This window comes from Callospermophilus lateralis, chromosome 13 (genome assembly GCF_048772815.1).
Source record: "Callospermophilus lateralis isolate mCalLat2 chromosome 13, mCalLat2.hap1, whole genome shotgun sequence".
In the NCBI taxonomy this organism is placed as follows: Eukaryota; Metazoa; Chordata; class Mammalia; order Rodentia; family Sciuridae; genus Callospermophilus; species Callospermophilus lateralis.
Window position 1 is genome coordinate 78,301,376 of NC_135317.1, and position 26,033 is coordinate 78,327,408.

The following is a 26,033-nucleotide window of genomic DNA, read 5'->3' on the forward strand; positions in this document are numbered from 1 at the left end:
CAGAAGTACAGTACCCCTGGGTTCAACCCCAGTTAAAGTGCATGCGTGTGCGCGCGCACGTGCGCGCGCGCACACACACACACACACACACACACACACACCTTAACCTAAACAATTGTGCTGTGTTGGAAAAAGATGTGTTAAAAGGAAATGATTTATGTGGCCCCCGAAAGCCTCTTAGTGAGGCTTTAAGCAACTTGGAGAGAGACTTTGTGTCAAATTACCAAGTGGCACTTGAGCTTGAACATTCTTCTGGAGTAGAGATGGATAAACCCTGTAAGTGTGGCGGCACCAGCCATTCAGACAGTTCAAGCATTTGCCTTACTTAGGCTTCATGAGCAGAAGTTAGATTTCTGGTTGTCAGATTGAAGTGGCACCCCCTTTCTCCACTGAAAAGTCTTAATTGGGCCTCTCCAGAAATCTTCATCCAGACTGATTTTAGGACTGTCAGAAAAAGAGTCTCTGCAAAAGAGTCCAATGTAGATAAACTTCCTATTTTTGCGTTGCCCTGTTTTACTTGGCCACTGGCTGGGAAGGTATCAGCACTTCAGGTGCTGGACACCCCCTTACTAGTTTTTCACAAACGAATCCAGTATAGTACTTTGAAGAAATGTGCAAACAAGGCCTCTGGCCTTGAACTGGGCTTCACAGAGTTGTATACATTTTTAAGATAAGTTACAATTGGGCTCCATGGTAACAGCTGGCAGGGGGAGGAAAGAGAGGGGAGAAGAAGCTCTCCCCTTTTCAGGTGTTGTCCTTGAAGGGTTAACTTGCCCCAAACAGTGAAAGAAAAAGCTGCTTTTATGTGGACTTCTGCAGACTGTAAACTTCTGAGCCCTTCCCCTTACATGCTGGGTATAAAACTCTGAAACTCCCTGAACTTGGGGTTCAGGGGATTAATTGATTACAGAAAAAGCTGTGCCCTCTGAACCTGGCTGCAGCCAAATAAAAGTGTTTCCTGCTATCTTTGGTGCCTTGCCTTGTTTGTCCCTACAACAATATGACTTTTCAAATATGTGGGCCTTTGAGATTTTTACTGTAAGTAATGAAATGGTATTTTGATTTGACACCCTCCTCTTAGGACATGGCAGTAAGAGGTCCTCCAGAGAGCCTTCTCTTCCATATATGTGACTTCTAAGGACAGTGATGTGGTGCTGGCTAGAGAGGTATTATTTGAAAGTTTTAGAGAAGTAAAGACTTGCTTATGGCTGGCTGCACATCAGGATACAGGACTCCGAATCCACTACTCTTCAAGGCAAAAGCTTTGTGGTCTATGAATCTAGAAGGTTGTTACCTCTTGTGTTCTAAGTCCATGTTGGAGGCAACTGGATGTTAATGACACCACACAGAGTAACATGTTTACATGTTTTATTTATGACAGAGTTCCAAAATTATTTGCTGGTGAAAGACACGCCATTCTCATCCTGTCAGTGACAAGAAGGCTGTGCCCTAATAGATCCAGGTCAGAGGCTGGAAGCCACCTCCCTGATACCCACTGAGTTAACTTCTTTGGATCTGACACAGAGTAAGCCAGGGAGTTGTCTGGTCACATGTATGTTCCGGAGGGAACCAGGCGCGACTGGCAGAGAACTTCAAACCAATCAGTGACCACAGGGAGATTATATGGTAATGGAGAAAGGAGAGCTCACAAACCATTACTAAGATGGAGGGCAAAGCAATTATTTTCTAGAACTGGGGGTAGGGAAAAAGAAGAAGAGAAGAGCATGTTCTCTTCCATAGTCACCCGACCCAAGGAGCTGAGCGGGTCTTTATACACCATTGAACCAGCGTCTTAGGATACGAGGTCACAGCCAGAATGACACAGTAGAGGTTCATTCTTCACTATTCCTTACCACATATTGGGGTTAGGAGGTTGGATTTTTAAGATTCTCTATGTGGCATAGAAGAGGGGTGCAAATCTAAGGCTCAACAAAGACAAGATGAGAGCACAAGAAGGGAAATAAAGGGCCGAGGTTTAGAAAGGACTCTATAGGTGCATGCGCATATGTGTGGTGTCTTTTCTAGCAAGAGTATTTTGGAAGGAATTTAACATAAGAAAGAAGACTTCAGGTTTGTGACTCTTTTATGATTCCATCCCCTGCCCTTTTTATTTTAAGACAGGGTTTCACTAAGTTGCCCAGGCTGGCCTTGAACATGTGATTCTACTGCCTCAGCCTCCCAAGTAGCTGGGATACTACAGGCCTGTGCTGCAAAGCCTGCCTAAATTTATTTTATATTAACTAATAAAATATCAGTCTCTTTCATTTTTTGTAGTTTGGGGAATTGAACTCAGGACCTTGAGCACGCTAGGCAAGCATTCTACCCCCAGTCCTCTGAGCCTCTATTTTTAAGAAACTAAGTGGGTGCAGGTCCATGCCTGTGGCAAGAAAAGTGGGGATAAGATGCAGGGCTGCAGTGTCTTTTCCAACGAAGGCTGGTTCCTCCTTCAGCATCAGCCTGTGAAAATTCCCAGGGGAGTTGGAGCTATTCTTCAGCTCATACTTTCCATAAAGGAACTTGGGGAGCAGATAAGATCCTTTATTATTTTTTAACCTGTGGTGTTTTAAAAGAGAACAGAACTTATTTGTGCACCTGGATGAGAGCTGCAGGAAGGAGTTATCTGAGATATGAAAACTCAGAAGGTAAATGACCTGCCAGGAAGCTGTTTGGACCTGAAAGTGGGGTCTGATATCAGTCGTGCTGGAGATTCAATGAATGGAACCATAAACAAAACAAAACAAAACAAAAACCTATGGGAGGAGAGGTGGGTGGAGGAGAAACTCAGAGGGAAAAGCAGCCAATAAGGAAAATGTCCAAAAGCAGTTCATTAAGAAAGAGGGGAAGAGAGGTTGCCCGCTCTGCCTCTTGCTCATCCCTTCTAGAGCTCCGGATTCCCTGCTCCCCACGTGTGGACTCTCACCACCTTTACTCAGTGGGTGGAACAGAGCTTGTGCTTCAAGGTCCTGAGACTGGCAACCAGGGCAGTGAGCCCTCTGGGGGGCAGCAGGCCAGAACAAGACGGGTCTGTGCTTGTTCTGATGGGGTGGTGGCGGCAGTACCCTTCTCAGCTTCACCAGTATCTAGCGGCATGATCCAAAAGTGGAGACACATTGAGGATGGCACAGTTACAAGTGGGCACGGGTTTTTATTCTCAGTGCATGGCAGTATTGGTTTCTGCTCATCAGCAAAAAAGCTTTATTGATTCCAAAAAATTATCCCTTTTAAAACTCCTCTTCTTCCCGTCTCAGTGGAACAACATATTTGAATTTCAGATTTGCCAGTTTATAGCATTTTTTTCCCTAAGAACCATATAAATACATGCAAAACATTGTACATAGAGCTTAAATAATATCAAAATGCAAATACAGGTTGGGTGCACTGTTAAGCTGAACTGTAAGTTATGGCCACACACACTAGGGTACACATTGCTTTGATATCAACTTTTGTTTGTCATGCAGACCACAATAGTCAACCTTTAGTTGTTTTCTTTTTTTGTACAAAAATACCAGTGCTAATTATACTAGTTACTGAAAAGAAGAAGAAGAAACTCAAAAGTCCTATCTGCGTGCTGATTTGAAAGGAACATAGATTTGTTGGCACATATATATGGCATATTTACATATGGCATATATACATCTGGGGAGAAAGCATGAGCCAAAGGCCGATTCAGTCATGGGAGCTCATCTCGCTCCATCTCTCCTAATCAAGAGGAAAGGGGACAGCAGGCCTGACTGCAGAAGTTCTGGCACTGAGCCGAATGTAAGGGAGTCTGGTCTATTCTGAGGAAGAGGCTAGAATGGCTTAAGAACAGCAGGCATTTATAAGCGCCCACCCCCCCAATGCAGTGTGATATGAAAGGTGAGCAGTGTGTACATTGGGGTGGTACCACGGGCGGCTTCAGTTGTAAGGCAAGGGATGTGGGGAAGAAAGGAAAGGGATGCAGGAAGAGGTTTTCTGGCACATTCGAGTTTGCCATGCCCCTCTGGGTTTTTGGCAGTGAGGTAATCACTCAGATTTGTCTATGCAAACTCTCCCCTTGGAAGTTTGAAGGGAAGAAGAAACCCAACCCCAAAGAATCCACAAGTGCCCAGAGGGACTTCTAGGTGGTCTCTTTCTTAACACCTTTAGGGATAGGAGAGTCATTGAGGACAGAGGACATCTGTGGGAAGGACCTAGACCTGAGACTGTCACCCAGGGTTGAAACCAGTCACTGTGTTTTCCATTTGGAGCTCTGTCTCCCTTCTAATATATTGCACAAAATCTTTATAGAGGAAGAAAGGAGTCACAAATCAGATCCGTGCATGAAAACTCACTAATGGAAAACTCCGGAGGGTGGGGCGGGGGAGACAAAGTGGAAGAACCATAAAAAAATGCAAACTCCAAATCAGAATGTTCCCGTAGACCAGGAGAGACCAATGTCTTTGGTGCCACTCTGCCAGCTTATTCTTGGACAAACACAAATCCAACAGAGGGGTCCTGATCCCAACCACTAGTTCTGAACAAGCCTGGTCATACGTCTGCACTCGGGCGGGCGGGCGGGGAGTGGAGTGCTCGCTCATTTCCTGACAGCTGCTTCCCTTCTTCCTGGCTGCTTCCCTTACTATCCTCAGTTCACTACCAGTTTTTCTAGGTTTATCAAGAGAGGAATCTAGGATGATCATTTCTCCTTCTCCCCATCAGACCCTTTTCAAATCCAAAGCACCATTTTGGGGAAAAGCATTATTAACTTATGCCATATTTACTCACTGCCAGTTGGATCACTGAAACTGAATAGAAAAAACTTATATATAAAAAACATATGCACATAAACACTTAAACTTACTCAATTCCGTATCAACAAAATTTATATTAAAAAAGTCTAGAACCCAACAAGTTTTATTCCCCCCTAAGTATAAAGATGGCTGTTTGGAGAAAGGAAGTACGATGTATTGGTTTTTAAACCAATAACAAATATACTAGTCACCTGTCATGTCAAACAGCTGGTTATGCACTTCCTTCCACAGGGTTACATGACGGCACTTTATTTAAATCCTTTAAACAAAATACATATGGCTGACTCAAAAATATCAGTTTCTGATCTAAAGAAAACTATATTTTTTTGCATAATATTTCTATATTTTCTCTCTTACTATGGAAACTAGAACACACACCAAAAAAAACTGTTGACTTTAAAAAAGTAGACACAAGCCCTCAGGCACCGTGAGAGTCTTTTGGGAGCAGGAATGGTAACATGGCCTCCAAAGCTTGTTATTGGCTTGCTTTTCAAAATGATCTGAGGTAATAAAAGACTTGACAGAATTAAATCTTCCAATGTACTTAATAAATATATATGTGAACACCTAACACCTTGGGTGAGCTGTTTTCCTCCCATGAGCATTTAAGACAGAGAGAAGATAGCTGAAGCATGTAACCCCTATTTCCTACAAGGATGGATTGTGTAGTAATGGGGAGGTGTAGTGGGTATTGTTTCTCTACTCTCCCTACCTCGGACAGCTCAGGTGAAAAGGGTGAGGGAGGAGGGATCAAGAAGAAAACGCTGGAGTGGACAGGTACAGATCACCTTCCTCTCCCAAATGGAAATTTGGCAGTTCCCAAGAGGCTAGGGAGCCCTCTCCTTACTGCCCTCACTCTAAAGGGTGTGGGGGGGGGCTTCATTTATCTAAGGGGAGTGGGAATGGGGGATATGAATTAGCTCCACCTGCACAGAAGAGCTTACGTCAACAGCTGGGCTAAAAATGGAGCTCCTGCAAATTCGGCTCCACCTTGTCCCAGTAAGGAACACTTTGAAAAGTCTCCTAGCAAAGTCCCCAACTCCTGAGAGGCAGGTGGGCGGGGGATGCTTTGGGCAGTGTTCAGGGCAAAAAGGCACAGGGCTTTCCTGGGCAGCAGCGGGAGTGTGTTGCTGGGGAGGGTCTTGAGGGGGGCATGTGGGAGAAGGGAGGAGAGGAGGCCGGGTGGGTCTTTTGCTCCTTTAAGTCAGCACAATACATAGGGGCCTCTCCCTTTGGATATGTGTCTGCGAAACTGGAATATGTGCAAAACGCTGAGGCTGAGCAAGTTGTGGGCACAGCAAGCACATTAAGAGGAGACTGAGAGAATGTGGAAGCTGGTCCCCAGGAACCTAAGCTCAAGGTCTTGGATGCCTACAGGGAACTTTCCTCAGATCCTTCCAGAGTGGCTCTGCAGCCTTTCCCAAGGCCTCTCAACACTCACTTCCCCAACAACTGGGTCCTGCCCTGGAAGAGTTTTGGCAGATGGCTTTGAAAGCAGTGGTCACCTCGAGGAAGACCCCATAACTGTTTGCTGGGATGGTCTACCTTCTCCTAGGCCTGTATGCTTCTGGTCTTCAAAACCCAAGTCCCTCCAGGGGGCAGGCCCATGCCCACTTCATTCTTTTGCTGCCACTTTAGGAACAGGAGGAAGCTCTGGCCTATGGTAAAACTGTATGTCATACATGCAAGCTTTATGGTCAAGGCTGACCTTCCTGGCACTTAAAAACCACAGCTACCTGACAAGAAGGCAGTTCAGAAGTAGAAGCTAACCTGGCAAAGAGAGGGAAACAGTCTTACCAGCTCTTGACCCTTTTAGTAAAGAAATCTGTCTGCCTCTAGAACTTGAGTATTCAATTGGGGCTTGAAGGGAGAATGGTCAAAGTGGACTCTACTCATCCACATCCTTTCCATTCTCTTAATTTTAACAAACTTAAGAGAGAGAGAGAGAGAGAGAGAGAGAGAGAGAGAGAGAGAGAGAAAGGAAAGAAGATGAAAGTTACAAAAGACCAAAAGAACCTTGGGAGGTTGGGAGGCCAGGAAGAACCGGAGGCCTTCAGGTCTAAGTACTCAAAATGGGCAAAATTATTTTAAAAATAATCACTCTCCGGCTGATTTTTTACATTCCATTCCTGCCTCAACACATTTGTGGATCATCACTCTCTCAACTTGACTTATAAATGGCAGACACTCAGGATAAAAAAAATCCTGAAGTCAGGAAGTGGTGACATGTGTGTGAACACAGGAGAATCTGGGCTGGGGTGATGTCAGGAGGACTGTTGTGACTTCTTTAGATACGGCCAACTGATACACCCAAAGAGTAGATTCTACCATTACCTGCCTGGCACTTGACTAAGTCCTGCTACCAACCCCAGCTCAAGGTTAAGTTGGAATCCTTGCAGGTCTGTGCTCTTGCTTCTTCATGGTTGGGTGGGGGTTCTCACACACTTGGGAGTGGCTGACATGACAGTGAACAGTCTCATCATCACCTTATAGATGAGATGAATGAAAAAGGAGATAGGGAAAGCAGGGATGGGAGTCAGAGAAAAGAAGTTCAAACTGATGTCTCCAGGCTTTGGAGAGGGCTGTCCGAATGGGAGGCGACAACTTGCACTTGGCTGCTCTCCACCGCGTTGTTGTTCTGGTTGGCGTATGGAGTGACCTCACCATCCAACAGAAGCACCCCAGTCCCAGTCGTAGGAACATGTTCAAGGCTTTTGTCCTCTTGCTCATCCAGGAATGGTGTTTGCGGCAAATCCTCATCTATGGCAAATTCAGGGTGGGTCATGAAGTTGTGGATGGATTCTTGGTTCCCGAGTTTCTGGATGCTTACAGAACTATGGAACGCTCTGACCACTTTGATCTATATCAGGGGAAGGAAAAGGAGGATGAGAAGATAGGTGGTGAGAACTGGCCCACAGAATAAGGAATGAGTGGTTTGAGGAAACAAAACCCAAACTATAAAACATGACTGCTCAACAATCAAAACCAAACATGGAAGAGATCATGGGGCACTAGAAGTGTCATGTGGCTCAAATTTCAAGCACTAGGGTGGGGTGAGTGACGGCAAACAACGATGATGTTTCAAAAGTTGCATTTAAAAAAGTCGAAAATCCAAAGCAAAGTTAGCATTCCCAAACAATCCACTCTTAAAATGAAACAGAAAACAAAAAGATTCATCATTAGTTCTTTTGGCTAGAGGGTAAGGATGTTGAAACTAGGCACAAATTAACAGCCAAACTTAAAAGATGATTTCACACTGTGGATTTCTGTGTTGAGGCCAAACAGTTTGTGAACGTGGAATGGAAAAATTACACACTGAAGTTCAGTTATCTGTTTAAAACCCTCAAAGAGCCAACATATACCAATCTGCATATAATACACACTGGGTGACAAGTGATCATGGATATTGTGCAGCCAGGCAGACAAACCAATCTTCATTCAGCAGCATGCAGGAAATTAAAGCTCTCCAACTTAATAATCTGCCTGTCAGTCAGAAGACATGCACATATTTACATTCCACAACCTCCACTGTGTCCCCTCCCCTGAAATCCTTCATTCCCTCTCCTAGAAGATGTGGATACATACGGGGGCAAAAGACACCTTCCCTCGGCCTACTGAGAGAAGACCTGGCCCTCACCACTCAAATGCATTTCCAGTCTCTGATCCACAGCAATGGTGCCCGATCATGCTGCTTTCTCCAGCTGTTTCCAGATTGCAAAGAGGAGCATGATGTTACATGGGGAAGGGAAAACATGGGTCTAGGAGAGAAACCTGATCCAGGAGGTGAGCCATGAACAAGTGGCCTTTCTGATGTGGGGGATGAAGAGGATGGCGGCAAGGAAATAATTTGCAGTTTTAGGGAAATGAAGGAGTCCACGTCAGTCTTTGTTCTACAGCATGTAAAGGAAGGAATGCAGGCAATTCAGATTTAAGGGGGAAAATATTGATCATAACTGGTCCCTGTGAATAGCTTTTCCCTCTCCACAGGTACCCGCTCTTTTGGTGAGTGCTTTTCTGAACTAGAGATTTCTCTGAGGTGTGGCTTAGAATCCAGGTTGGTAGAATTGGGATGGGGAAGTGGCCGGATTCCAGAGAGATGGCAGAGGGAGGCCACGGGAAAGGTAAGAAACTGTAGGACAATTTAAGTTTGGGGGGAGGTGGCCAATCCTAGCCTCATCCAAAAGTTCTTCCCTCAAAAAGATATGGGAGTAACACAGGAGACGTCATTAAGATGGGGAGGACAAGAAGGAGTGGCGGATGTTGGGGTAGGGCACCTCTTTCATTCCTCTGCTGTTTAAGCAAAAAAACATATTCCTCAAGAAGAGGCAAGAATGCGGGCAGTGGAGCATACGATGCGTTAGCCAAATAAACTGGTTGTATTTCCTGTCCTTGTACTTCCTATCATTGAATCGAACCTTCAAAAATACTTCATAAGGAAGCCTCGCCATGGGTCTCTGCTGGCTTCCTCTGCAGCTTGTAGACCCGCTCAGGGCCGAGGGTGCTCAGAGCTTGGAAGGCAAAGGACTCCTTGCCACTCACTGTATCAGCTCAACACCTCAGCCAAGAAGAACCAAGGAACCTAGACACACACTCACCATGCGGAACAAGAGCAAGGAACCACTTTTCCATCCTTCTATGATACCTATTGGCCCTCTGATGGTAATTCACCTGTCACACTGCCTATACTCCAGATCCAGGGAGATCAGGTAGAATGGGGGCTCCATCTAAGCTTCAGAAGGTCTCAAGTTTTCAGTGAGCTACACAGAGTGAGGCAACTTGTGCTAAGTGAGCCCAAATTCAGTGCTTCTCCTATGGCTCTAGTACAGATTCACTGGCCAATGGATAAGTCCGAAGCATTCCGCCTCTGTAGGAGGGATAACTCGGTCCACATTTTTGGTCTACTTTTGAGATCTCAAAATTTCTAACAAGTCCTACAGTAGGGCAGGTACCTTTATGCCACAATTTCATTATATTCTACATCAGGGATTTTTTAGAACTTTCTTCTTCTATTTTTAAAAAGCAATTGAATACTTCGCTGAAGTAATTACAAATGAAATCCATTATAAAAACAGATTTTAAAAGATTAAGTTTGGAGTGTGGATCTAGAGCCCTGTTTGTTGGCTTTTCCTCCCACTTTTTGGGGTGACCATTAATAACACTGTTATAAGTAAACAAATGAGGGAGATAAAAGTGATTTGGGGATGTGTAGGTGGAAAAAATAAGGAAACCTCATTCTTTTGGGGGGCCAAGGAACAGTCATCCAGCAAGACTGCAGGACTTCTGGGGTCTAAAGGGGAACCATCCATCTGTAAGGGAAGCTCAAGTGAAGAGGAGTGGGGGGGCGCCACCTGGCCCAGTGGGTGAAGAGCTGGGTGGTAGGGCTGCGGCACACTGCTCCTCAGTGCCAACACTGGCTCAGAGAACACATGCTGATGAACCATTACACATATATCACCACCAATCCATCCCAAGGTTGGCATCTTCCCTTCCTAGAGCATGGTGCTTGGTTTGGGAGCAGTGGTGGGGACAAGGCAGGACTGGTGAAATGAGTATGGTGAAAGCCCTGCACATTCTTCACTCAGCCAATGGACCCTTCCCTCCCTGGACATCATTTCTGAAAAATCTCTCGGAAGTCTTTTTGGGGCTAATTGAAGGACAAGTCCCAGATGACTCAAGAGCCCCAACCAAGCTGGACTTTAGATTGGGTACAAGTGTAAAGATGACTCTGTAGAGCTCAGTGTGGGGTCAAGGGAAGACCCATTTCCTCAGCTGGAATTCTGTGGGTTTCTGCTTCCTCCCTTTTCAGAAACCAGGGGAAGAGAAGGATTAGGGCCTCCCTACAGAGAGAAATCCAATGAGATCTAGCTCACAAAGGTTGGATACATAGTCAAATTCATTTGGAAATCTGGAATGGGAAAGAGGGTTTTAAAATGTATGACTATAACCTCTAGGACCTCACGTAAGAAGGCACAGCTGGAGAAAGAGCAGGTGTGGCCTTTCTCTCTTCTGATCTCTTAGCCTTTGAGGGCTTGGTGCATACCTTCTACTAGCTCTTCTGCAAGAGCCTAATGGGCTCTGCCTTCTAATTAGTCTCCTTGCACCATCAAATCACAGGGACATCTGCCATTAACTGTTCCTACCAGTGAGGGATGATTAAAACAAGGACAGAAGATGGTTAGAAGAAAAAGGCAAAACTAGAAGAAAAAAGGAATTAAGTAAGAAACAGAACATGGAAGGAATAGAAGAGAGGTTCTTGGATATTGGTGAGAAAGGTTTTTTTAGTATTTTTTTGCCTACTGTTAGACCTAACAAAATATGGCCTCCCACCCCCATACCTCACCAAGAACATTTATACTTGGCTAAAAAGAAAATACACGTATAAATCTCATTAGTCTGCTCAGCTCACAGTCATGTGAACCATGGGCAATACAACTGCTCTGTCTTTTCCTCATGTCCTAGGTCTGGGGTTCAGAGTGAGGGAGGAAGGGACAGACCCAGCACTCAGGCAAATCCACAGTATATTTAATGGGGTGGAACTTCTTCCCCACCGGTTTCCTTACTTGCTTCCTCCTTTCTCCTCTCTGCCTTCCATTTGGGAAAGGCATAGCAAAAGTCCTATAATCTACCAATGAGAACCCAGGTCCGAGGCTGAGTGTTGACAGCATTTTAATTGAAAGGTTGATTGAAAAAGGGTTCTCAAAACATTATGTGCAAAATAACATACAGAGGGCTGACTATTGGGAGAACAATTAAACTAAAGAAGAAACAAAAAGGGTTGCTGTTCAGAAACTTCTACAAATTTTTCTCTAAGTGAAGAAAAAATGTCATTTTTAACTTTTCATATATTTCTCTTATTCAAAATCTGTGTCAATCAATTGATTCTTAAATCTGAGTTTGGTTTAAATCCCCTGGAAAATAAGATAACAAAGATGCTCAACTTTCTGCATTTGAATTGAACTACCTTTCTTTCTTCATATCCAGTTATAGCTTTTATGCTAATTTTACCAGCTAACAATGCAATGTTAGCCAAAAGCACTATTATTATCGATCAAGTTCAATACTGGCTTAATTAAGCACAGGTCCCTGGTAAACCCATGGGCACAGTAGCTATTTGCTTACCTTTCTTTAGGTTTAGTACCAAGCCTTCCTCTAACTAAAGAGAGTTCCTGGGTTTTCATTTAACCTAACCTCACATCTAAGCTTAGAGGGTAGAGTTTTGATCCAAAGGAGCAGGAGGAGAGGACAGGGACAATAACGACATATCAATCAAAGCAACAAACACACACACACACACAAGGAAAAAAAAAAACCCTAAGAGAAAGCAAAACACAAAAACTCAAGGAAAAAAAGAATAAAGCAATGTAGAGAAATGATTAGAAAACAGGAGTACTGTCTTTAAAATAGTTAAGGTTTAACAGTTTTCCAACACTAAAAAAATAATAAAATAAAAGGGCCCACAGCCTAGTTTTAGAGTAGGTTTTTTTTTTTTTTTTTTTTTTTTTTTTTTTTTTTTGCCTTTTCTTCCCTTTTCTTTAATTGAAAGGTTGATTGAAAAAGGGTTCTCAAAACATTATGTGCAAAATAACATACAGAGGGCTGATAACCATGGTTGGTTAAAGTGGATGCCACGTGCTCTTTTGTGGTCATTTTAGCAAATCATGCATCATAATAGACTATCACTCACTGCCCATAGTAGGAGATGATACAGCAGCAGCAACAGAAGTGGTGGGGGAAGTTTTGACTGGTGCAACTGCTACATAGGTTGAGCTAGGAAGTTTTACATCAAGCGCTTGACCCATGCTCTGCCGCTTTAGGACTCCCTTAAAAGAGGCTCCCGTCTGGAATGTGTTAATTACTTCGATCTGCAAAGAATCAAAGAGTGAGACAGCTTTGCTCCAGTTAGAGAGAGGGGAAGAAAGAGGAAGGTAGGGTCACGGAGGGCAGGGGACAGGGGGATGGAAACAGCTGGGAAAAGGGGATAGGAGATGGAAAGCAGGAGATTTCTTCACCCACAAAGCCATGGCGAGGAAAGGGGGGAAACATTAATTGCATACCACACTTTGTTTAAGGAACTATTTGCCATTGAGTTCACACACCCAGTCACAATCCAGTTTTCTCTTCCTTTTTAGCCTATGGTGGACATTTTAGATGTACAGATGTCCAAGGTTCTTCTCCTAACCTACCACTCTTATCAGCTGTACAGAGTCTAGTAGCTAATTCATGGTTTTGGCCTTTACTCTTAAAAATAAGACATGCAACTTGAGATACTGAAGGCAAAGTGCATACTACTGAATTTCAAGGCTTAGGAACCTCTAAACCTATTAACCAATTGCTGATTTTTTTTGCAAATTTTCCAGGAGCATTAATTCGTTGTTTAAAGAAAAACAGGGAGTATAGTAACTCATACATAGGTGGCTATGATGGAAAGGCCACTGGGCTGTGAGCTGCTTGGCTCATTCTCTTCTGGGTGCCTATCCTAAGTAAGATACTCCTTCTCGGGCTGATAGGGAGCTTAGGAATTAGTGGCCAGACCCATTAGAGAGAATGCCACTAAGCCAAATCGATGCACTGGAGATGCTGAAACATCTGGCAGAAATGCTGATGAGCTTAGCAGGAGGAGCTGCTGGGTGGGGTGGTGAGGGGCTGCAGCTCCAGCCCTACCCAGGCAGTCTCTGATTTTCACTGCGCTGCTCCTCAGAAACAAAGGCAATTAGTGTCATTTATTCTCCAATAATTGCCTTGATCTGGGGCCTCCATTAAATCTACCATCCTTATCCCTGACCTCTAAGTAACAAGGAATGAATTAAAAGGATTCCTTTATCCTTCATAGATCTGATGGAATCTTCTTAGAGATACCCACATGCCTAATTCCAAGGATCAATCCCCCAGGAGAGGAGGAAAGGAGCTGATCTGGTCACTCTGACTTCTTTTCCCCAGAAAATGGGAAAGCAGGTGTCTTGTGACTCACGGCTGTTCTTATCTGTTTTATTTTATTTTCGGGTACGGGATGCCACTGAGCCACATCCCCAGTCCATTTTTCCTTTGAGACAGGGTCTCGCTAAGTCCTGAGGGCCCCACTAAATTGCCCAGGTTGGTCTTGAATTTGCGATCCTCCTGTCTCTGCCTCCTGAGTTGCTGGAATTAGAGGTGCATGCCACCATGCCCAGCTGGTTGTTCTTACCTGCAAAGCTTCCAAGGAAGCCATGCAATGTTTAGGGTTAGTTTCTAGATTCAGATAAAAGTTTGTGCTAAAACATCACCCCTTCCTCACATTACAGTTTCCAATTCCAGGGGCTTAAATCTATAGGAGGAAAGGGTTTACATTTGAGGGGGGAGTCTCCAGCTCCATGGGGGTGAACTGTAAAGACACCTGCTTCCATGCCAACTTTGCCTTGAAATTGCATTCCAGCTTTATCTTTCCAAATTTCTAGCCCTCAAATCCCTCAAATTTATGCTTTCTACGCTTTTAACAAACTAAAGGGTAAAGGAGAGGGAAAGAACAGCCTAGAATCGGGAAAAGAGAAAATTCCAATCAGGACTGAGCAATAGCTCAGCATTTCCCCTCACCCCAAGGGTCACTATGGGAATGACAATATGGTTCCACAAATGGACATGGGGGGGCGGATTTTGTTAGAACTCTGGTGAGGCTGAAGAGTAGCCAGAGGCTGCTACAGAACCAGGATGTACATTAGCTGAGAGCCAGGTGACTCTGGAATGGCACAGTTATCCTGGCATCTTCTATAAGCTGCCTTTGGGCTTAAGTTTAGGTTTTAATGCCATTTTGGTCAACTGCCTCATGATGTGCCAGGGACAGGTAGTAAACCTAAAGCTATGTAGGCAGGGAGACCAAACAGAGAGGGGCATGGCTGAGGGGATGGGAACAGGCAGTGGAGGAAGGAAGACCCATGACTTTCAACCTCCAGGAGAAAGACTGGCGAGGAGCGAGAAGGTACTGGAATGAGGGAATCCTGGCTAGGAAAAAAAAAAAAATCACATAGTGGAAGAGGAGGCAGGTGATCCTAAAGGAAAGAAAAGCAAAGAGGTTATTTTGAAAAGAGCAGACCCAAAGGAAAGCACTGGGCATTTTAGAGACGGGAGCCAAGGTGTCAGGTTCTGTGGACACTAGACGGAGTCAGCAGCCCGGAGGGTGGCGTGGGGGCTGTGGGAACGCTGGACACCGTGAGGTAGTTTGTGCAGATCCCACTGCAATTTCCCTTCCTGAGAGGAGGAACTCAAGAAAATGGAGAGGAGCCCCAGGATTCTGCTACCTAGTTCTCTTCTACCTTTCCAGCTGTCTTGCCCATGGTGCGGGCAGGCCACTAGCAGTGTAGCTGAGTCTGGCTATGGAAAACAAGTTCTTACCAGGTATGTAGTTGAGAATATCCATTTTACCTATCTTGCCTATGTATTAAGGAGATGGGGTTGCTGGGGAGTTTTCTCAGTCATCTGCAAGGCCAACTTTTGAGTTAAACAGGTTGGGGATTTCCAGCCAATCAGAAGAGAAATAGGCCTGTACTCCTTGTACTCTGGTGAGTACCCTTAAAATTTTGGATGGATCATTTCCTGAGATGGGGAATCTTGGGAATAAAACAAAAAATGATGTGTGAGGTGGGAGCAGGGCAAGAGAATTATCAATGCTTAAACCAGCCCACTCACCTGGGAGGTAATTATAATTGATTCATGGAGAGAGAAAAAGAAGTTACTGTGGGGTATAGGCGGGGCACTTAAGAGCAGTGGGAGCAGCTACTATCCCATTTCAGAAATTACAAGAAGGGAAATGGTTTGAAGAAACAATAGCATCTTCCTTTTTGAGAAGCAAGTCTGAATCTTGTAAAAGATACTTGGGCATGGAGAGTGTTGTTGTTCATACCCATGCAACCATCAGATTGCCCCCATGGTCTTAAATTTCAAATGGGAAAGATATAAGAGGGTGAGACTCTTACAAAGACCCCTCTGGAGAACATCTATTACCATGACAGCAACCCAAGGATGTCACATTAAGTGACTGCTGAGCATGGGCACAGGGATGCTCTCCCACTCCTTCCTGGGAGAGCAGGCACAGCTGATTTCCTATCCTGGGGCCAGGGCTAGTGCAGAAAGCCTGCCTGGGCAACAGAGCCTGCAGCGGGCTTTACAGCCAATCTACAGCTGAAGGACTGTTATTAGGGTCCTCTGGTTGGGGTCCATTGACTACTGTCCTCTCAGAGGAGCCCATGCAGGTACTTCTGCCCCTCTTGGTCCTAAAGCTAGGAAGGTAGGGCTGCCCTTTGGTAGTGAGCCTTAGGAAAGGGAGAAATGCTGGCCACCAAGAATTGCTGCCCCCCTCAACGCCTCCCAAGATAGAGGTTTCTTCTCCCATGGTGAGGACAGACCATTAGTAGAGTACCTGAGTCTGGATACGGTTCAAGCCTCGGAACCAGAGGATCTGGCCTCGGCGCAGCTCCATCTCTGCATGGTCAATCTCATCCAGTCCTTCGGCATCCTTGGTGATCTCCTCTTTGGTAGTCCCATGTCCAGCCTCCTTTAGGAACTTCAGAGATTTGGTAGGTATTGCAGAGATGACCTGAGGATGGGCACAGCACAAGGGAGACAGCAGAATCAGGGGGAGAAGAGCTGTCGGTCAACTTACCCAGGTCAGGCCCTTGGGTAGGTTACTCTGCTCTATCACCCTGCTCACCAGGAGAGCAGTGCGGGGAGCACGAATCTGTTCAGGCAAGCGTTCACCATGTGCCCACAGCCATCAAGCTCTTAGGAAGGTTTTCTGTTTGTGGACATACAAAAGAAAACTTATATTCTGGTTAACCAGGTAACATATTCTATAACTTGCTTCATCATAGACTTTTTCCTGTCTCAGTTCTTCCTTTTTATTTCACTATCTGTCTTTTAAGAAAAATAGAACTATAGGCATAGAACATCATGGGAAGGGCAGAGACCTGGACCTGGGGGAAACAAATCAGGAGAGAAGATGGCATCACTGCATGTGTGTGCGGAGGAGTAGAGAAAGGAATTAGAAGGAAAGAGCCCCTCCCTAGTCACACATAAAAAGTAGCTCCATTGTTATGATAGTGAAAAGGTAGTTGGGATAAGGAAGTGGGTGGGATAGACCATGAAAGAAGGGACACATGGGTTGGGCACAATGGGCCATGCCTATATTCCCAGATACCCAGGCTGTTGAGGCAAGAGTATCACAAGTTCAAGGCCAGCTTCAGAAACTTAGCAGTACCCTGTCTCAAAATAAAAAATAAAAAGGTCTGGGGATGTAGCTGAGTGGTAGAGTGCCCCTGGATTCAATCCCTGATACTTGGGGAGGGGGTGGAGGAAAGAAAGAAAGAGGAAAGACAGAGACACGTGAGTATTATCAGAAGGCATGAACTTCAGTAGGTTAGACTTGAAATAAAAGATAAATCACTTAGTGAGCTCAAGGCGTGTTAGTCAGTTCTTTACAGACCAGATGAAGGACAGACAGACAGGGCTCAAATGGGACAAAGGGACTGGGTAGTCCAATGGGAGCCAAATGGCTTGAAATGGGAATAAGGTTGAAGTTCTGCTTTTGGATGCTGGCAGAAGCTGCTATGATACTGAAGGAAGGCTGTTATCTGGCATCAAGGCCACATAGTCACATAAAGGCCAGACTTGAAGGAGTTCCAAATATCTGGTAACACAACCAAGCTTCACTCAAGAGCAAAACTACTCTGGTAAATAGAGCAAGGTAGAGGGAGGTGGGTTAGGTATTAGGAGAGAGATTAGTCAGGAAGGCATCTAGGAGGTGTGAACGAAACAAGCACCTGGCTCTTTATGGCCAGGTAGGGCACGACCTCTATTATCCAGGTGGCTGAGCACAAAGGGATTATCAGCAGAGTCTTGGGGTCTATAGAGAAGTACATTCCAGGCCAGAGCTGAAGATGGTATTAGGGATGGAATAAAATTCTTATCAGTCGTGATGATATTATTATAATTAATATTAACATTCACTTAGTACTTGTAAAGGTAGCAGACATTGTTCTAAATCTTTTCTGTAATTTGCTTAAGGTGATTAAGCTTGTGAAAAGGGGAGCCTGGGATTCAAACCCCGTCATTCCCAGTGTCCATGCTCTGAACCAAATGCTACACTGCTTCTCTAGAAAGCTTAGAAATTTGAACATACATCAGGCGAGAGTCAGGCATTCAATGCAGATAAAGCTATGGTGAGAAGAAGCTGGGGAGCCCTGGATTATGTCAGTACAGTGGCCATGAACAGACTGCTGCTTCATTATGATAGAGACATTTGTAAACTCTTCTGAGATCCTTCATTTTTTTTTTTTTTTTTAAGCAAAGTTCCACTCCTGTCTCAGAGAAGCTAGGGCTTTTTTGGCCTCAAGACCTGGTTAGAGAAGAGACCTAGAAGCTCTCAGGTGATGGACAGTGATCACTCCACCTTAGGATCCTATGAGATGGAACAAACTTAAGCAGGGAGGAGAAAACGAAGGCAAGAACAGGAGTCTCCACAGTTGCTTGTTCCACCTCGAGTAGAGGAGGAAGTCTGCACTGTGTGGATGCACAGGATTGTGTGCCTGTACTCACCTGGCCCCACAGAAGTTCTCCAATCCCGATGAAGAGACACCACAACCACTGGGACAGGCTAAGGCTTGTGCAACTGAAGGGCTTACCCCCAAATTCCACAATGAAAATCTAGAACAGAGAAAGAGGCAGCCCACTATCAGGGAGGTGACTAACAGGTGGACAGCCCTCTAGCCATGGTCACCGAAACCATGTCACCCCTCTGCCCAGGGTGAAAATCAGATTCTGATTTTCTTGCTGGAGAAAAGGAAAGAAGAAATCTAAAAAGGGAGAAAGGGAACCAAATATCAAGTCTTTACAGAGAGGTCTTCTGGAGAGACACAAACATCTCCTATGACTGCGATGATGAGGATCAATATAAGATCTGGCAGAGTGGGGACAGCTGGAGACCTCTTGTGACTATGGCCAGTAGGTGACAAAGAAAAGGCCCAGCAATGGAGAGGAGGAATTGAAGGTGGGGATAATACAGGAGGTACTGGGGTCTTCAGAGGGAAGTAGTGTCCAGGCTAGAGCTGAGGTGGTTAGAAAGGGATGAGGCAGGGGGTTCTGGAGCACGGCCTGCTTATAGTCCCTTGTGTTCTCAGATGTTTGAGTGTACCTCTGGCTAGGCAAGAAAGAAGGAGCCTGGTCTTTATTCCACCAGGACAGCCATGCCTTGACTCCTGTTCCTGCAGTGGAGCCCAGGTCGGGTTTTTGATGTCAACTACATACATGCCAGTCACTGCTTCTCTTCCTCTGTAGATTGTGCAGCATTTTCACCATGAGCCCCTTCAGAACAAAGGGCAGGGACAGGGAGGGAGCCCGCGCTACACATGCATGCGCCCATCCTGGCAGGAGCATAGAAAGGGGCTAAAGGACAAACTCCATTGACTTGGTCACTTTGTGAAATTTCTGTATATTTAGAAAGGGTTCTACAAGTCTTGTTTTATCTCTAATCAACATGCTGCCCTGAAATGGAGCACCTGACACACTGGGCTCTGATTCTAGAACTAGGTGCAAATGGAAGCCAGTTGGGAACCCCATGTGTTCACCCACAGCCTCAGTCCCTGCTACCTCTTTTCCTGGATGCTTAGGGAATTCCGCCCTTCGTATTCCCAGACCTCCTACCCCAACTCCAGAGAGAATCTCACCTGGATGACAAATGTGCCCAAGACTACAGAGCAGAAGATGAGGTTACGGTAGATGCCTGCAAAGACATTCCTCTCTCCGTGGATCTTTCGGGAATTGATTTCATTGAACAGCTGCATCAGCACAAAGGTGTTGAAGATCATGGTATAGTGCTGGCTGGGTGGTGAATGTAGAGGTGCCTTCCTCCCACTGTCAATGTCAAAGAATTTCTCTCCTGGTGGGGAGAGAGCAAGAATGTGGGGAGAGCTGTGATCTCAGTGAGAGTTCACACTGAGTCAGAGCATGTTGGTGTGGCCACGCTGGTGGCTCATGGCTACCAGTTACGCCAAGTTACATTAGTTATCAATACTTTATTAATCAGATATCTTAGCCCTGGTCTCAGCATATCTGACCATATCTCTTGGTTTGCTCCATTGATATTTGCTTTCTTGTACTACAGCATGGTAGAGAGAATCTGCACTGGAGTTATGTAGCAGAAGTACCCAGGAGATAGTAGACCAAGCTATTATGCCTAGACTGTACTCCACCTGCTCCAACACTATCATCTTCCTCAGGCCTGTCTTAGCCCCCATGTCCACCTAGCACCCCAACCACTGCTCCCCGCCACCTGTGGCTCACCAGCAAAGACCAGGATAAAGATGACAGTGAGCTGGTAGACTGCATGGCCCAAGATGTTCTTCATCATAGTACGTGAGATCAGAGGCTTATTTCGGCCATAGGGGCGTCGCCTTAATAGAGCATCTGTAGGGGGCTCTGTCGCCAGGGCCAGTGAAGCAAAAGTATCCATGATTAGATTAACCCACAACATCTGTACAGCTTTCAGTGGAGAATCCTGGTGGGAAAAGAACCAGACTTCTTAGATTTCCTCAGAAACCAACCCTCACTCGCTCACTCTTTCCCTTGAGATGGCCTAGCTTCTGATATCCGTCTAGAATATGAATCTGGCCACCTATTAGCTAAGTGACCTTGAGAAAGTTATTTAACCTCTCTCTCTTTTTTTGCGGTGCTGGGGTTGAACCAAGGGCCTTGTGCATGAGAGGCAAGCACTCTACCAACTGAGCTACATTCCCAGCCCCAGTTATTTAACCTCTTTAAGCCTCCAGTTCTTTACCTGTAAAATGGGATGAATACTGTTACAAGCTTGCTTTTGAAGAATAGAGATAATATGCATATCACAGTGGCTGACTCAAGGTGCTAAATAATGGAAGGAAGGTCATTATTGTTCCACATACATAGATGGAGACAGCGGACCTAGCTGATTCCTGCCCCGATATCAATTGTCCTTATTTTCTGTAGATACACTGTACCAACTGCCCCATGTTCCTCAGACCCTGCTTCTATCCCATGCCTATCCCATGCCCCGCACCTGGGTGATACAGGCTCCAGTGAAGGCGACGATCACAGCCACCACGTTGACGGTGAGCTGGAACTGCAGGAACTTGGAGATGCTGTCATAGACGTTTCGTCCCCACATCACTGCCTTCACAATGCTGCTGAAGTTGTCATCTGTCAGGATGATATCTGATGCCTCCTTTGCTACATCTGTGCCTGCAATACCCTGAGGCAAGATGGGAAAACATCAGTGGAGAAGTGGGTAGAGCAGAGCTCACTTGCTCTTTGCACCCAGAATCTGCTTCCTGACCTTAAAGAAGCCTTGGAACTAGGAATGGACACCAGAGGGCACACTAGACACACACAAGAAAACAAAACGACAAAGATTCCCCATCAATATTCAGAAGAGGGCTGGTGTCTGATGCCACTACAGGACTCCTGTATGCAGGTTGGGTATGACAGTCATCTTTGATAAGCCTTCCTCCCCTCTGACTCTCCCTTCCTTGGAAGCTAATTAGAAGGAAGAGAACAAGTCCTATCTATCTGTTTTACCTCTAAGTTCTTAAACATCTCTTTTTTTGGTACTGAGGATTGAACCCAGGGGCACTCAACCACTGAATCACATTCCATCCCCTTTTAAAAAATATATTTAGAAACAGGGTCTCACTAAGTTGCTGAGGCTGGCTTTGAACTTGTGATTCTCCTGCCTTAGCCTCCCGAGCTGGGGGATTACAGGCATGTGCCACCGCTCCTGGCTTAGACTTCTTTTACCACTGCTAGTATCTGATTTAAATCTGTGTTTCCTCCATACCTTTAAGAAACCTTACATTTTGTTCTAGGATGAGCAGCTTGACAGTACAGTTCAGATGCTCTGTTCTTGTTCAAAATCATCTTACTGGAGAACCATGAAAGGTTTCCCAATACACATGTCAGTGGTTGGAGGCCTGCTTCCCATGGAGCAGTGAACCTCAACAGGCCAGCCCCTAATAAGTGCACCGACCTCATTTAATAACCTGCTTTTATGTAATCTTTCAGCTCAAAACCTATTGATTCATTCACAATCCCCTGAGTCTCTTATTCACTTCTTGAATCTAGACTTCTACTCTCACCATTTCTCTAAGCCTGAAACATTCTCTTTTTCCATCTATTTAAATTCTGTCATCAAGGTGCCATTCATTAAACCTTAACTGCCTTGAGACACAACCCCTAACACCCAAGACCACAGAGCTATCACACATCTCACCACTACCACAGCCTACAGAGGAGCTCATCCTTTACTTTGGTGTGTTAGCAGTACACTATTTGTTCTCATTACCTGGTATTATTATTTCCTATCTAGATGGCAACAAATGATAGACTAAATGACTCAGTTCTCCATCAGAGTTCCCTAGTATCCCCACACAGTAGAGTGCACTATAAGGATAAATCAGTACCAAGAGTAATCCTTAGAATTATGGGATAATCTCCAACTTACACTGTTAATTGCAAAAAGCAAGGTAGAAAAGAATATATAGTATGGTCACTTATCTGAGGGGATGGGATGTAAATACAATGTATGTTTGATTATATTCTGAAGAAACAAACAAGAATAAACTAAAAATGTAAGAAAAAAGTTACCTGACGAATTAAGAGGCAATTGACAGGGTAAAGGCAATGGGACAGAAGCCAGATTTATATAAATATACCTTGCTTCACATATTTTACTTTAGAACAGTGAAACTACTTTATACAAATCAAAAACAAAATTAAATTTAAAAAGTAATCTCTAGGGGCTGGGGTTGTGGCTCAGTGGTAAAGCACCTGCCTGCCATGTGTGAGGCACTGAGTTTGATCCTCAGCATTACATAAAAATAAATAAATAAAATAAAGGTATTGTGCAACTAAAAAAAAGGTAATATCTAAAATGGAAAGCAATGTGATATAAATGAACTGCTGCAGCCTATTGGCATCACAACTGCACAAAAGAAAAATGTTGCAAATGACTTTTTTTTTTAAAGATTTTTTTTTGTTGTTAATATTTATTTTTCAGTTTTCAGCAGACACAACATGTTTGTTTTTGTATGTGGTGCTGAACCCGGGCCGCACGCATGGCAGGCGAGCGCGCTACCGCTTGAGTCACATCCCCAGCCCTGCAAATGACTTTTATATAATTTATTTTAAATTCCCAAATAAAAGCCATACTTTTTTATGAATTTGATAGTAGCCTCCTAGTAGGCTATACCTACAGATAAAAAGAACTACAAGAAACATATTTAACTTTTTTAAAAAAATAATTGTATTATTGTTAATATCATTGTTTTAAAACTATTATATATATTAAAATAATTATGTTAATACCATTATGAATAAAAATTGATAGTTATAGAGTGATAAATATTAAATCAGAGAAGTTAGATAAAATGAGAAAGTTAGGATTCTATAGTTCTAAATTTGGATGAGAAATATCAGTAAAAATTCACAAAGTGTTTTGTTTTTAAAACAAACACCAACAAAAATGAGAAATAAAAGCCTATCTCTTAGTTTTGTCTACTGAGAAGACCTAGAAACAATGTACTCAGTAGAAAGAAGCACTCTTGAGTTCTGATTGCGTTCTCTAACTACCATTTCCTACTAAAGTGAGTCAGAACTCCCTAGAGAAATAGGTGATTCCAGATCTAGGATAAGAAATATACACAATGGGGGGTACGGTGGCCACGCCTGTAATCCCAGAGACTCTGGAGGTCAAGGCAGGAGGATGACAAATTTGAGGCCAGCCTGGGCAACTTAGTGAAACCCTGTCTCAAAATATCAAAACAAAACAAAACAAACAAACAAACAAACAAAACAATTAAAAGGCCTGGGGATGTAGCTCTGTGGTAGAATTCGGTATGATAATTTTTTAGATATATTTTATTGATACTTATCATTTAGAGATATGTACTAAAATTTTTATGGATGAAATGAGGCACATCTTGGATTTACTTCAAAATAATTCAGCTGGAGGTGGGGAAAGTTGCTGGTGGCAGTAGTATGGGAGGTGTCAGTGAAACACTGGCAAAATGTCAGTAATTGTTGAAGTTATGTGATAGGCACATGGGGATTTACTATATGATTCTCCCTACTTTTGCATATTCTTAAAGTTTCCTTGAATTAAAAGTTTGTTTTTTAAAAGAAAGACCCCTACAGATATTTCTTGAGTTTCCATCCACTGCTTGGAAAGCATCAACAGAGCTGGGTGCAGGGGCACACACCTGTAGTCCCAGCTACTTGGGAGGTTGAAAGCCTGAGCAATTTAAACTCTGTCTCAACAAACAAACAAAAACCCCACCCGCCCATCCAACCAACTAACAAAAAAACCCTCTAACAACTCAATTTATATGGGAGGTTCATAGCCCTTAGCGACTTGAGTGTGAGCATGTATTTTGCTGTCTGGGGAATTCAAAAACTCTCTGAATACCAGAATCAGCAGGTGTGCTTGCTAAAAAACAGACAAACAAAAACCTCCAAAACAAAACACCAAACATTTCTATTACCCACCCAAGACCCTACTGAACCAAGATGTTCAACTTTGGAATGTGTCCAACTTGTATAGAACCCACAGCCGCATGTAGTGATAAGACAAGTACTGTATCCCTGAGTTACACCCTCAGCCCTAATTCTGATGCCTCTAGGCTTCAGAGTACCAAAAGCAGAGTACCAAACAATGCTTGACACATAGTACACATTCCTTAAGGAACGTGAGTTTGCTGTAATTCACCTGGGTAGACAACATCATCATGTTCATGGTCAAGTTTAAGTTGGTCTTGTTTTCCTTGATAAGGTACTTCATGATTTCCTTGACTGTCATCTATTTTTTATACTTGATGGGTCCCCCATTACACATATTATTACTGGCCGGGTAGATAAGAGAGATGGAGTTAGAGGAAAGAGCACACAGTGGCATGTGAAGGCACAGGAAGTAGGAGGCAACCAGAAGCCTGCCCTGGCTTCCTGATGGTGGAGGTGGCCTGCAAATGGGGAGACACTGCTGAACTTACCATGGCAAAACCAACATCTGCTTTCTTTAGAGCAGGTCCATCATTTGTGCCATCACCAGTGACAGCCACCACCTGTCGCTGATCCCCAACAGTGCTATCAATGATACCTGGGAAAAACACATATACTACAGTCAATACACGTGGGTCATCTGGGGTTATTTGACAAGCACTGTTCCCCATAAAAGGTGCTTTATGGGTCACCCTTCCCCTCCTATTCCCTTCTTTCCTTCCCTCTTCCCCATGCTAGAGGTCTGCAGCAACCCCTGAAGGGCATAATTGTTTCAAGGGGAGCACTCTGAGCTAGGAAAGTTAGTCCTTATCTAGTGCCCTAAGGTAGTGAAAAAAAGCACCCGATGGATCCCAATGCAGAGGCCTGGGTGTCACACAACTGGTGCCTACCAGCAGGGCCACGGGGTAAGTTACTTGTCTTTTCAGCATCCAACTTCCTTATTGATAAAATAAGAATAGCTTGCTGGGCACAGTGGTGCATACCTGTAATCCCAGCAGCTCAGGAGGCTGAGGTAGGAGGATCGCAAGTTCAAAGCCAACCTCAGCAACTTAGTGAGGCACTAAGCAACTCAGTGAGACCCTGTCTCTAGTAAAATATAAAGAAGGGATGGGATGTGGCTCAGTGGTTAAGCACCCCTGAGTGAAATCTCTAGTACCAAAACCCCAAAACCAAGAATGGCTTTACCTGCCATGACTAGCTCAGTACTACTGGCACACAAGACATGTAATATTTCAAAAACCCAATTTTATTACATGTCATACCAGGGCTCAGAGGTTTGCTAAACGGAATGTTCTCTCCATTAACCCAAGTGTTCTCCTGGGAGTCCCTATTCAGAACAGGTGGGTTGCTTTGGCTGATGGCTCTTACCTGTCCTGGCCCCAGCCTGTCTTCATCTATCATGGGCACCCACTTAGGAGCCAACCTCACCTTTCACCAGCGTGTGCTTGTCAGTGGGGGAAGACCGCGCCAGCACCCGAAGCTTAGGCCAGATCTTGTCTAGCTTTTCTTGTTCTACCTGCCAACACCAGACACACCCAGATCAGTCACGCGCAGATCAGGCATGCAGGAAAAGCCTACTTTTTCACATAATCTGAGCTTCTGGGGGAGTTGGGATTCCATAGCCCCATCACCCTTATCCTGCCCCGTGTGAAGATGAAACCATCAACTCGGAATCCAAGGGAGGATTCACTGGTGGTAACCACTCAGGCCCCGCTTGTC

General features: G+C 44.5%; 1 protein-coding gene across 5 annotated transcripts in view; it reads right to left on the reverse strand.

Annotated features, from left to right (window-relative positions):
* Nucleotides 1-1,351: 1,351 nt before the first annotated feature.
* The window catches only part of Atp2b4 (ATPase plasma membrane Ca2+ transporting 4), a 94,710-nt gene continuing 70,028 nt past the window's right edge, over nucleotides 1,352-26,033 (reverse strand). For 3 of the 5 annotated variants that reach the window (XM_076831367.1, XM_076831369.1, XM_076831368.1), the window contains exons 14-21: nucleotides 25,743-25,830; nucleotides 24,806-24,912; nucleotides 20,824-21,015; nucleotides 20,076-20,289; nucleotides 19,460-19,671; nucleotides 18,333-18,440; nucleotides 16,159-16,335; nucleotides 1,352-7,632 (exon numbers count right to left, since the gene is read on the reverse strand). In XM_076831367.1, the coding sequence (XP_076687482.1) occupies nucleotides 7,324-7,632; nucleotides 16,159-16,335; nucleotides 18,333-18,440; nucleotides 19,460-19,671; nucleotides 20,076-20,289; nucleotides 20,824-21,015; nucleotides 24,806-24,912; nucleotides 25,743-25,830 (1,407 nt within the window). In that variant the 3' untranslated portion in view covers nucleotides 1,352-7,323. Of the gene's footprint in view, nucleotides 7,633-12,382; nucleotides 12,635-16,158; nucleotides 16,336-18,332; nucleotides 18,441-19,459; nucleotides 19,672-20,075; nucleotides 20,290-20,823; nucleotides 21,016-24,805; nucleotides 24,913-25,742; nucleotides 25,831-26,033 lie in introns of those variants that run through there. The other 2 variants (XM_076831371.1, XM_076831370.1) reach the window with 2 other exon arrangements.